The following is a 12,116-nucleotide window of genomic DNA, read 5'->3' as shown; positions in this document are numbered from 1 at the left end:
GGGCAGTTGTGGGCGATCAGGCCAGTAGGGGAGGGCAGTGGGAGGGACCAGGCCTGCAAGGGAGGGAAGTTGGGGGTGATCAAGCCTGCAGGGGAGGGCAGTTAGGGGTTACCAGGCCGGCAGAAGAGGGAAGTTGGGGGCAACTGGGCCTGCAGGGGAGGGCAGTTTGGGGTGACCAGGCCTGCAGGGGAGGGCAGTTAGGGGCAATCAGGCTGGCACGGGAGCAGTTAGGCATCAATCAGGCTAGCAGGGGAGTGGTTAGGGGGTGATCAGACTGGCAGACAGAAGTAGTTAGGGGCAATCAGGAAGACAGGCAGGCGAGCAGTTGGGAGCCAGCAGTTCTGGATTGTGAGAGGGATGTCCGACTGCCCCTTTAGGCCCAATCCTATCTGAGATCAGGCCTAAACGGGCAGTCGGACATCCCTCGAGGGGTCCCAGATTGGAGAGGGTGCAGGCTGGGCTGAGGGACACCCCCTCCTCCCCGTGCATGAATTTCATGCACCGGGCCTTTAGTAATATAATAAAAATAATCTAAGAATGAGCTAATATAAATAATAATCAATAGAATATTATTTATTTTTTCTGTATGGACTATGTGTTTAGTAGGAAAGGAAAAAAACAACAATACACAAAAGAAAACCTCTTACTCAGGAGACAAATAACTCTTGATAATATCCAGTACAGTACTAGTATGAAATTCTCTTAAGGGAATCCATGGGAAGGACTCTATGTCATTAACAAATAGCATTTTCACCACCTTCCTCATACACAAAACAAGAGTTGGTGCTTTAGGTATATTTTTGTATTCCTCTTGGTGCCCATATGCTATTTGGGTACATGTGTGTTATTTATATGGTATTCAACAAAATCTTGAGTAATAAGTTTATTTTTTCTTTCTTTAAATCATTAGTTTTTGGTTAGCTAGCAGGTTGCTCAAAACTGTCACATTGTTCTGAGACATTTTCTAAAAGCATTTGTTTTCTAAATGTTTTCCCCCCGCTAAATTCAAGCTTTCTAAATTCAGTTATCCTGTCACTGTCTCAAAGATTTCACAAATCATTTGGATTTCCTGCTCTTGCCTCTTTAACAAAAGAGATTAAGAATACTAGAACTGATGGACATCTAGTTCAAACATATCAATGTCTAGTATTAGACACTGAAGGAAAGAAAGGACAAAGGACTTTCATAAAGCCACCCCTTGACAGAAGGTTTGTGCCCCACCCCCCACTCATATATGAAGCCCTAAAACTGCCAGGTGATGGTATTTGGAGGTGGGATCTCTGAGAAGTAAATAGATTTAGGTGAGGTCATGACTGAGGGGTCCCCATGATGGGATTAGTGTCCTTATAAGAAGAGGACGAGACCAGAGCTTTCTTTCTGTCTCTGGCATGTGAAGAATGATGCATAAGAAAAGCATCTGAAGATAAAGTGAAGAAAGGAATGAGGTTCTGAAGATTGAAATTGCACAGAGAGAAAAGTTCTACTGGGACCAAATAGTTGATGTAGAAAAGCCTATATCTTGGTAAAACTAGCAGAAAACGTGGAACCTATCTCTAAGCAACAGGAACTTTAGAGCAGATAAACTGGTTGGCTGAAGAAGCAGGTTAATGCTGCTCCCAGTAAAACATTTTTTCTTTTAGTAGATTTCTTGGTTAACAGCCTACAATTCTCAGTGAGAAGAGTTCTATTGGTGGTGTGGGATAAGATAGGTATATATGCGTGTGTGTGCTGGGTTTTATTAAACTAGGATAATATGCAACTTTCTGCTTTATGAGAATGTGTGATATTTTCCTTTTTACAGAAGGGTGTTTTTTTTAAATCAAAATATTATGGGAATCTCATTTATTAAATGGAATGAAATGTATGTGAAATTTCTCAGAGTACTTAACATATTTTAAAATTTGAGCCTATGGAAATTTAATTTTAAACACTTTAGAATGTGGGCTGATATAATGATACATTATAATTAAATATATTTATGTTTAATCAATAAAATAAATATTTTTATCCTACTATGTGCACTGATATCACCATTTCCTAAGACACCTTCTAGAGACTATCATTCCTTCCAAGCCCAGTCTGGTGCCCCTCCTTGTTGCTCCCACGGCCCATTTTCCAATTACTGCTTCTTGATCAGGAATCACAGTAGAACTTTTAACCATTTCAACACTAGGAATAATTAGCCTTTTTCTGAAGCTGGTTTACTTCTACATTTTGACATAATGAATCATATAATCCATTTTGTACTTGTAGCTAGAAAGCTAAGAGCCAAATTGTGGCTTATTAAAATGAATGTAAGATTTCAGGGAATTAATTTTAAGTACTTTTACAGTAAAATAGTAAAAGTGCTTTGTAGGTTGACTTGCATTGCCAATTTTTCCATGGCTTTTGAAAAAAAATGTCATATGTGATCGATGTTAACTATCATTATGCAGAAACACATAAAATTAGACTGTACAATGTTTAGAAGAAAAAATAAATCTAAGAAACAGACAATATTAGTATTTAATTTTTAGGAAACATTTAGGAAAAAAAAGTCTCACATCTGAGTAACTCCTACCAGGGAAAGAAAAGGGTTGAACACAATGGATTTGTCATTTGTTACTATGCCAGAAAATATTCTGGCCAGGCAAAACTAGGCAATTAGATCTTAAGTTCTTGAAAATTTTAATCAACCCCAAGCTTAGTAGATGTTCTTTAAACATAAATAATAATGCAATTTATTTGAATTAAGAAAATGTTATTTATGATTATTTGCTCGGTTCTTTTTTTAAAAATTTTTAAAAATATATTTTGATTTTTTACAGAGAGGAAGGGAGAGGGATAGAGAGTTAGAAACATCGATGAGATAGACATCGATCAGCTGCCTCCTGCATACCCCCTACTGGGGATGTGCCCACAACCAAGGTACATGCCCTTGACCGGAATCGAACCTGGGACCCTTCAGTCTGCAGGTTGACACTCTATCCACTGAGCCAAACCGTTAGGGCTCAGTTCTTGAGTTAAGATTTTTTAAAAATTACAACAATTTTTAGAATCCCTGTGCAGAATTTATTAACTATTAACTAAAGAGGCAATTATCATTTAATATTGTAAGCATTCACTTTTAGTTATTTTATATTTTTCAATTTTTTAAAATGTAGGACTTAGAGCTTATTGACAATTTTCTCTGCTACAACAATGACACTAAAATTGAAAAGAGAATACAAAAAGTCAAAATAAAATGGAATCTCCATAAGCAAAATTTCCATAATTGAAGCATTCTGTAGAACCAGTGTAATTTAAAGCTATTCTTTTTAGCTACCACTTCATTTCTTGTAGTATCAAGATGAAATAATATATATTTTTAACTTTGAGGTAAGTTTAATATCTTAGACCTCTTTTCCAAAGAGGTGAATTGCTTACAGATACTAAACTAGATTATTTCTGGAGTTTCTCCTATATTAATTTCCTGTGGCTGCTGAGACAAATGATCACAAACTTGGTGGCTTAAGGCAATGGAATTTTATTCTCTTACGGTTCTGGAGGCCAGAAATCCAAACTCAGTTTCACTGGGTAGAAATCAAGGTACTAGTAGGTCAGCATTCCCTCTGGAGGCTCAAGGCAGAATCTCTTTCTTGCCTCTTCTAAAGAGTCAGGGCAACTGCCTGCATTCCTTCACTTGTAACCACATCATTCCTTCTCTGCCTCTGTGGTCACATTGTCTTGTCTTATTCTGTGTGTGTCAAATTGCTCTCTGCTTATCAGGATACATGTGATTGCATTTAGTTAGGGCCAACTAGATAATACAGGATAACCTCCCCATCTCAAAACCCTCGACGGAATCACATTGTGAAGTCATTTTAGTTGTATCAGGTAACATTCACAGATTTTAAGGATTAGGATGTGGAAATCTTTGGGGGTCATTTTTCAGCCTACTACAGCTCCAAATCTAGGCATTTTCAAAGAAACAATTTCATTCTCCAGGAAGATTTTTCCTTTATGTGGGTGAAATGCTGAAACTATTTCTGTAATAACAGCAGGTTTTTAAGTAACTTTGAAATTTTTGTATGAACTTTTTTACTCATTCATTTATATAGTAAGCAATTATTGCTATAATAGATTAAAAAAGGAAAAGAACTAATTATTGCTTTCAAGAAGAGTTTACAATTTATTTCTGAAGATACGATGGATAAACATACATAACTGAATGACAGCATAAGGGCTAAAATGTGAGAGAAATATTGAGAGATAATATAAAAGTAAAAAAAAAAAGAGAAACATTTAAATATTATGAGTTCAGAAGAAGGAAATATCATCGTAGATTGCAAAGTAGAAAAAAATGCAATGCTATATGAAGAAGATTGAGTTTTGAATTGGAACTAGATAAACTATGTAAACTATGGAACTGTGTAAACTAGAATTTATCTAGTTAGAAAAGTAGGTAAAGGTCATACCAAGTTGGTATAAGAAAGATGATTAGAAAAACAGATTAATAACAATTTTTTTTAAAAGTCTGGTCTGGCTATACTCAATAGAGTTGAAGGAGCTGAGAATCTGTATAGGTGAGCAACAGGAGATAAACTTACAAAAGTAGGAAGTGGTCAGATTAGACAGAACTTGGGCTTGTAAAGAACATTATTTTTATCTTGTAAAAACCAGGAACTTAAAAAAATGTTTTGTTAGTTTTTCTAGTTGGGAGTGATATGTTGGAAGGAGTCCTCACTTCATTATGGAACGTGAGTAGAGTGAAGATGAGAGCAGATTGGAGCTATGGGGAAGCTATATTGACAACTATTATAGTAATCAAACTATTGAGGCAATCAGAGCCCAGACAGAGAAAGTAGAATTATTATTGAAAGAAAAGAAGAAATAGATAAAAATGACACTAGAAAGAATCCACAGGGCTTAGTGTCTAGTTTGGGGAGGACAGGGGTGATGAAAGGTAAGAGAGGAAAATGTAAAAGATGGATGAAAAAAAAAAGGCTTTGAATAAAAGATGTAGTTATAGATACACTGAGCTTGAAGTTACACTTCTTCATTCAAATATAAGTGTGCATTAGTCAGTTTGAAACAATGCCCCGTGACTGTTATGACTTTGGGGCTTCTTTATAGGTAAATTCGAGGGGATCGATTACCTAGGAAAATAAATAATAGGCTCACTGGCTTGTACCTGTATCCCAAAGGCTTTGTTGACACAAGACTGATCTTGTAATTGTAGGCCCTGTTGAGACTTTCTCAGAATGAAACTAACTCTTGTTGATGGACTTGAGGATGAGCAGAGACCTCATGATCTCCAGAAAGAGTGGACCAATGTAAAATGTTTGTTTTGGGATATTCTCTCCTACTGACATCATAGACTAACATCATCTAGAGTTTCTCTTATAGGCTAAGATAGTAAGGTTTTGTTAAATGAATGACTGAGCCAAATTGCCATTTCATCCTCAGTATACTCTACTCTTCAAGTAGGAGCATAAGCCAAGACTAGAGATGTTCTCCCAACGAAACATTAATTAGATTGAAAGGCTCTTAGAATAATTCCTATTTCTATAGAAGTTACACTAACTCTGCTCTCTTCTAGCTTGCATATATCCAACTCATTTAAACATTTAATGAATGGCACGTATTCATTCTTTCCTCATAGGCCATTTCATTTCACTTGCAAACTTACTTCGTGAAATCACTGGTGAGTTTAAATTCCATCATGCAAGTTACTAAAATTGGACAAAATTGGTGTAGAAATGGCTTCTAAGTAATTATATTACTTATAAAAATGCAAACTTTAAAATGAATACATATGTGTTGAATGAATATATTCATTACAATCTGGGAGTACATTAGCATGTACTACTAAAATAATTAAGCTTTCTCTAGGAGAGGGTCCATAATGAGGAAAGTATCTATAACTCTCAAAAATTTGTAATATACTTGTTATAATGCTAGATTCTTCTTAAGTATAAATAATTTTAGAGGAGGATGAGATATTTGTATAAAAGTATAGATAAGACCTAATGGTCTCTTCTTTATCTTGGCAGACAAGGAGTTTAAATAAATAGTTAGCATAAGCTTTCCTAAAGGCTTGCTACCTTGAAAAATGGCTCTGAATCACCTACTGCAATAAATTACATGGAATGTTTCTATGTGCTTTCTAGCTCTCTTCAAATGAGTGTCTTTAGGGAGAAAGAGAAACATTATAAACACATTTGCTAAAATGTGAGCATTTTTCTATCACTTTATGTTTTTTGTATTTTTTATATTTGGAAGGAATGAATACAATATGTATGGGGGTTGCTCCCCTCCCCCTGTTTTGTTTTGAAAATGTATTGCAATTCAAAGGGAAGCAGCATTGAATTTTAAAAAAATTGTATGCTGATACTTAATTTTAAATAAATGGTTATTTTAATAAATATATTAATCTCATTTGTATCCAAGTAAATTTGCAATAGAAATTAGTGTCAATATTTCAGTTGATATAATATGTGCCCAATGAGACTAAGCTCTATTTGCCAATTTTTGTATTGGCTCCTTTAAGATGATGTAAATGTCATTTGAAAGCATCTCATTAAAAACAATGGTATTTCTACATCAAAAAGAGAAAACATAAAGGCAAGCAATTATCGGAATACATAAACTGTTTAAAAGTCTGTATATGAAAATACACTGTAAACAAAAATGTCAAGTCAGAAAAATATCTGCAATGTGACAGTAGTTAATAATCTTATTTAATAAAGTGTTATTATAAGTAGATAAGAGAAAAAAGAATCCTCTCAACCCCCAATAAAAACATAAGCAAAAATTATGACTCAGAAATTCACAAAGTATTGATGCCAATTTTAAAAATAGTTAAGTGCACTGATAATGTTAGAAATATAATCTACCTAATAAAAGAGTAACATGCTAATTGACCATACCTTTGCAACGCCCACCAATCAGGAGTGAGTATGCAAATTAACCCAACAAAGATGGTGGGTTAATTTGCATACACAGGCATTGGGTGGCTGGGGGCGGGGCGGGATGCTTGTGTCGTCGCCATGGCGATGATGCAGGCATTCCATACCACCCCAGCCGCTCCGGGCCTCTGGGCAGCATGGGAAGGCGGAAAGGCAGCTCCAGCCAGAGCAAAGGCAGTGCCAGCAGCCAGGGGAAGGAAGACCCATTCTTACGCAAATCTTCATGCATCGGGCTTCTAGTTTAAAATAAAGTAAAATGTTTCTCCCATACTAAATTGGCAAAGATGAAAAACAAATAAAATACAATTTCCAGTTAGGTTTGGCCACTGTGATCACAATCCTGGGGGAGTATGGTTGGGAACTAATATAAATGCAGTGAATATAAATTTGGCATAGTCAGCTGGTTTTAAGTTCAAACTGGTTTTACCACCTCAATCATTTTATTAATTTCTCAGAGTTTACATTAGACTCATGAGTAAAATTAGGGTAATAACACCATGATTGCTGTGAGAATCAAAGAGGCTAAGGCATGTTAAATGTCTATCAGAGTGTCTCTTCCTATTTTAGCTATTAGGAATGAATACAATATGTATGGGGGTTGCTTACTTCCTCCAATTTTGTCCTATTAAATTGGTAAGACATTAAAAATGACAATTTGTCACTATATACTGAAAGACCTATACTGCTGAATAACCACTGATATTTCAAATTTACTTCTGGACTTTTTTTTTTGTTTTTTTCTGAAGCAGTTAATATGGATGCTCACCGATTTTAGCTACAAGGTTATTGATGAGCCTTGTCTATAACAATGAAAGTTCACAAATAACACTTTGTGTTAAACAACAATGGAATGATTAAATACATTATTATTTGCCCATTAATAATACATCCTGTTTAGGTTAATAAGTTACTAGCCAATAGGCAGTTTAAAAATAAAGCAAATTTATTTAGGTTTCAAACAGTGAGTATGTTTTAAATTTGTGAGTGGAGCAGTATGCAACCAATAGTGCAATTAGAGAGAACAGTTATCAGTGAACTGTAGAGATATGAAAATGCACAGAGCATCCAGGGAATGGAAAATTATAAGACATACATTTAGAATACAGGGATTATTAGGAAGACTATGCTGGAAAGTCAGATGGGAATACAATTATTACGAGCTTTGTATATCATAAGTAATGAATTTCTACTTTATTCTTTGAACAGAGAGAATTATTGGAGATGTTACTAAAATTTTAATTCTAATGTAGCATGTATGAGGTATATGAATGAACTTATATAGGATGTATGGAAATAATGAGATGTTTTGACCATGCAGGTTAAAGAAGATATAGGCTAGGATAAATATAGGGTCCCTCATTGTAAAAGGACTTAAGATTAGGAGTCAAGGGATTACTTTCATAGAAATATCAGGATTTGGTGACCAATTAAAATTCAAAAGTGAAGTGTCTATGTTGGGGTTCAATTTTGGATGATTGTGTAAAAGGGAAGGAAATGAGTACATCTGAAAATAGTTGTGATTTTAATAATTAATTGGCAATAGATTCTAGAGCTCAGGAGAGAGGCTGGTGAGGAAGATATAAAATCTGAGTCATTAGCATTGTAGGGGACAGAGAAATGCTTCCAGGAATCTACCAGGTACATTATCTTTTCATAAGTATAGAGAACACAATCCCATGACTGCTAGTAAAACACTTCCTACCAGTAAATTGTAAGTTCTTTATTTCACATGTAAAAATATAGGTTCAAGTTTTAATCATATTCCTTTTAATTTTCATCCTTTTGGAAATGTTTAATGATCATCATAATATTACTTGCTAGTAAAAGTGCATTTCAAGAACAGATAGGAATGGAGTGGCTAATTTTGTCATTGTTATTTGAGGTAGAAGACTTTTATTATTAAGATTTTTAAAAAAGCACTTCAAGATGATCAAGTGTTGAATTTAATAACACTCCACCTGCTATCTTGTTTTTCCAGTATTCTTGCTATAAAAACTTCCATGCATTCTTTCATCTATTTATTTAACTAGTTTTTTTAGGTACCTACTATATCCCAATCCTTGTGCCAGGTGCTGGGGATAAAGAGAGGAGAATGTGCTGGATATATGAGTGTTTAAGAAAAATATATCTAACCAACTACCTACTGAAGGTTAGTTTCTTAGTAATATCTCCAGAGCTTAAAAAAGAAAAGAAAAGAAATACCAGAACTCCTGTGCAAAGAGAAAATGGTTAAGGTATAATTGTCAACAGACATGAAGAACCTTCTTTTAGAAATGTAACTGAGTGGAAATACTAAAAGATCAGGGTTAACATTTGTTAATGACTTTTGTATAAAAGCAGGAGAGAGAAATTTGAATATTTTTATGGATTGAGGCTACTTTTAAGAATTCAAAATGAAATAACCATAAAAATAGATGCTGCTTCCATGGTAACAAAAAAGGATAGCAATAAAAAAACAGGGAAGGTAGCTCTGAGAACAAAATCCTAAAATCTGTTCTTTTTTCAAGTAAGTCTAAAATTTAAACATGTTCCTATTATTAATGATCTTAGAAATATTTAGTTCTACCAAAGTATAAATCATAATAGGATTTCATATAATGGGTTAATTTTTTCATAATATATATCTGTTAGAACTACAGGAGAGGCAGTTTATTTTATTAGCTTAACAATATCAGAGGAAGTGTTGTGCATTTATCTTGCCTCTGGCATTAGTCACTAAATGAACATTTTATTTTTTCTTATAGAAGTACAGAGAGAAATAACTAAGAACATAAATAAAATAATCCTACCTAATAATAGAGTAATATGCAAATTGACCATACCTTCCCTACACCCACAAGCCACGCCCACCAGCCACACCCACCAGGAAACCGTCGCAGGGACGCTGAGGTGCGGCCGAGCCCAAGGCTGGGCACCAGCGGGGAGCCTGCATGGATCACAGGAAACCACTGGGGGTCGGCTCCTATGATCCTTAGCAGGGATGCTGGGTGCAGCAGAGCCCAAGGCCAGGAAAGCCTCGGGCGGAGGCTTTCCGGCCTTGGGCCCCAGCGGGGAGTCTGGGACGGATTGCAGGCAACCACCAGGTGTCGGCTCCTGAGATCCATAGCAGGGAGGCTGGGGTGCAGCCGAGCCCAAGGCCGCCGCCTGGGGCCAAGCCCCGACCCTGAAAGAAGGCAGAAGGCGGTGGCCACAGCCAAGGCCTGGGTCCCCGGTGTCGGCAGAAAACTGGTGCAGGCAGCCAGGTGAATGAAGGTCTATTGCACGAATCTTCGTGCAAACGGGCTGCTAGTAAGTAAATATAATAATGGCAATAAGTACTGAATGTCTAGTATATGCCAGGCTAGTGTTAGTTGTTTTATAGATTTTACTAATCTTTAGAGAAAAAAAATGGGGAAAATCTTTTATACACTTTATAGATAAAATATTAAAGAGATTAACCCAAGAACTTATATGCATCTATACATAACCCATAGACACAGACAATGTGCAGTGAAAGCCTCAGGGCGGTCTAGGGTAGAGGGGGTCACTGAGAGAAATAAAGGGGACATCTATAATATTTTCAAGAATAAAGATACATTTAAAAAGGATTATGTAACTTATCATAAATTACCCAGGCTATACTAATACTGTAAAATGATGTTCTTTTATTATCAACAGTTCATCTTTCTTCGTTTTTGTTTAATTATGAAAGTAATACATATATACAAAATATGTGGAGTAAAAAGTAAAATTTCCTATTCCAATTCAATCTTTTCACCAGAGGTAATCTATATTCCATATAGATTTCTATACATATCTAATAGAGTAGATAATGATCCATATAAATATAGATATTATAGATACCACATAGAGAAAAATGTTCACACATATTTTTTTTTTGTAAATGAGATCATTCAAAATAAATTGTACTGATTTTATTACCCTCTTTTCAATTTTGATAACAATACATATAGACTTCTCTCAGTCATTTTGCTGGCTATGTAGTATTCTATACTATGAATACATCATGATTGAATTAAATATTCCCCTCTTGGTAAATATTTAGGTGTTTTCACTGTTTGTGTTATAATAAAAAAGGTTCCAGTAAACATTCTTGTACATATATTTATAGACATGAATAAATATTCATAAAGGTGAAAAAATATTGGTTTTAATTTCTATCTTGTCACTAAATTCATGATGTAGAGACATTAGAATATCTGTAGGTATAGGATTTTAGCTTTTGTTCATTTCATTTATGAATTCCTGAGGTTTTGACATTATACGTTGTGTCCTCATTTGCTCATACATGGTAAAATGAGATGAGTCTGAAATATTGGGCTGTTCTCATTACTGCAGGCTAGTTGAAAGTTTTGCCCATTTAATTAAATTCTGTAGTACTTTCTTAAGAAACTTGGGATAATAAAAGAGTGTAATTAGTTCTTAATTTGACTGCCCATTGATTTGTTAAACTAAGTCTTTATTGTAATTGAGTTGTAAGCCATGGTCTAGTGTGATAGTTTTCACAATAATATGTCCCTCCTGCCCCCCCCCAATATGAAGCTAATAAAAAAAAAAAAAAAAAAGGAGAACTTACCTGATTTCCTCCCATACCATGACAGTTGAATATGCCCACTTTTTCATTTTCCTTGCGGCCCATGTTGTCTAAACATTGATTAGTCTCAACATTTCTTATCTAAAGGAAACACACACAAAAGCATAAGTCAGATAGAGATAAGTCAGAAAATCTTTCTGATATCAAAGTGTATATTGATAACAAAACTATACATATGTGTAAGGAAATCTAAGAAGAACACATTGCTTTAAATTATGTATTTTCCATTTTCTGTTTCCATTTTCAGATCCGTGTAAGTTTCTGAACCTCTACTGAAATAAACGTGCCAACACTGGCATTGTCATTAGCATCTACTCAAGAGGAGCTACTTGTTTACAGCACAGTATCAAAGAAGAAGGGAGCATCTACTTATTACAAATTAGGAATTCTTCTACAAATTCTTTTAAAATTAGAACAGTGTCCAAATCCCACTATACTGGTAGTCTATTCTTTAACTGTCTATAGTACCATACGCAAATAAATATAAACAAGTTGGTTAAATATTCAAGTATATGTTTTTATAGATTGTTTCCAGTATTACTAGATGCTTCATTTTATATATTAATGGAGATTAATTACATTTTTATTTCTGT

The 12,116-nt window shown here is 34.9% G+C and overlaps 1 protein-coding gene across 4 annotated transcripts in view; it reads right to left on the bottom strand.

Moving 5' to 3' along the window:
- Positions 1 to 12,116, bottom strand: part of GALNT13 (polypeptide N-acetylgalactosaminyltransferase 13) — a 407,064-nt gene that overhangs the window by 24,107 nt on the left and 370,841 nt on the right. For all 4 annotated transcript variants that reach the window (XM_054723085.1, XM_054723084.1, XM_054723082.1 and 1 more), the window contains one exon: positions 11,506 to 11,604. In XM_054723085.1, coding sequence (XP_054579060.1) covers positions 11,506 to 11,604 — 99 coding nt within the window. The remainder of the gene's footprint in view (positions 1 to 11,505; positions 11,605 to 12,116) is intronic.

Source organism: Eptesicus fuscus, chromosome 11 (genome assembly GCF_027574615.1).
Source record: "Eptesicus fuscus isolate TK198812 chromosome 11, DD_ASM_mEF_20220401, whole genome shotgun sequence".
Classification (NCBI taxonomy): Eukaryota; Metazoa; Chordata; class Mammalia; order Chiroptera; family Vespertilionidae; genus Eptesicus; species Eptesicus fuscus.
The sequence above is the reverse complement of the archived record's forward strand: the minus strand, read 5'-3'. Positions and strand labels throughout refer to the sequence as shown.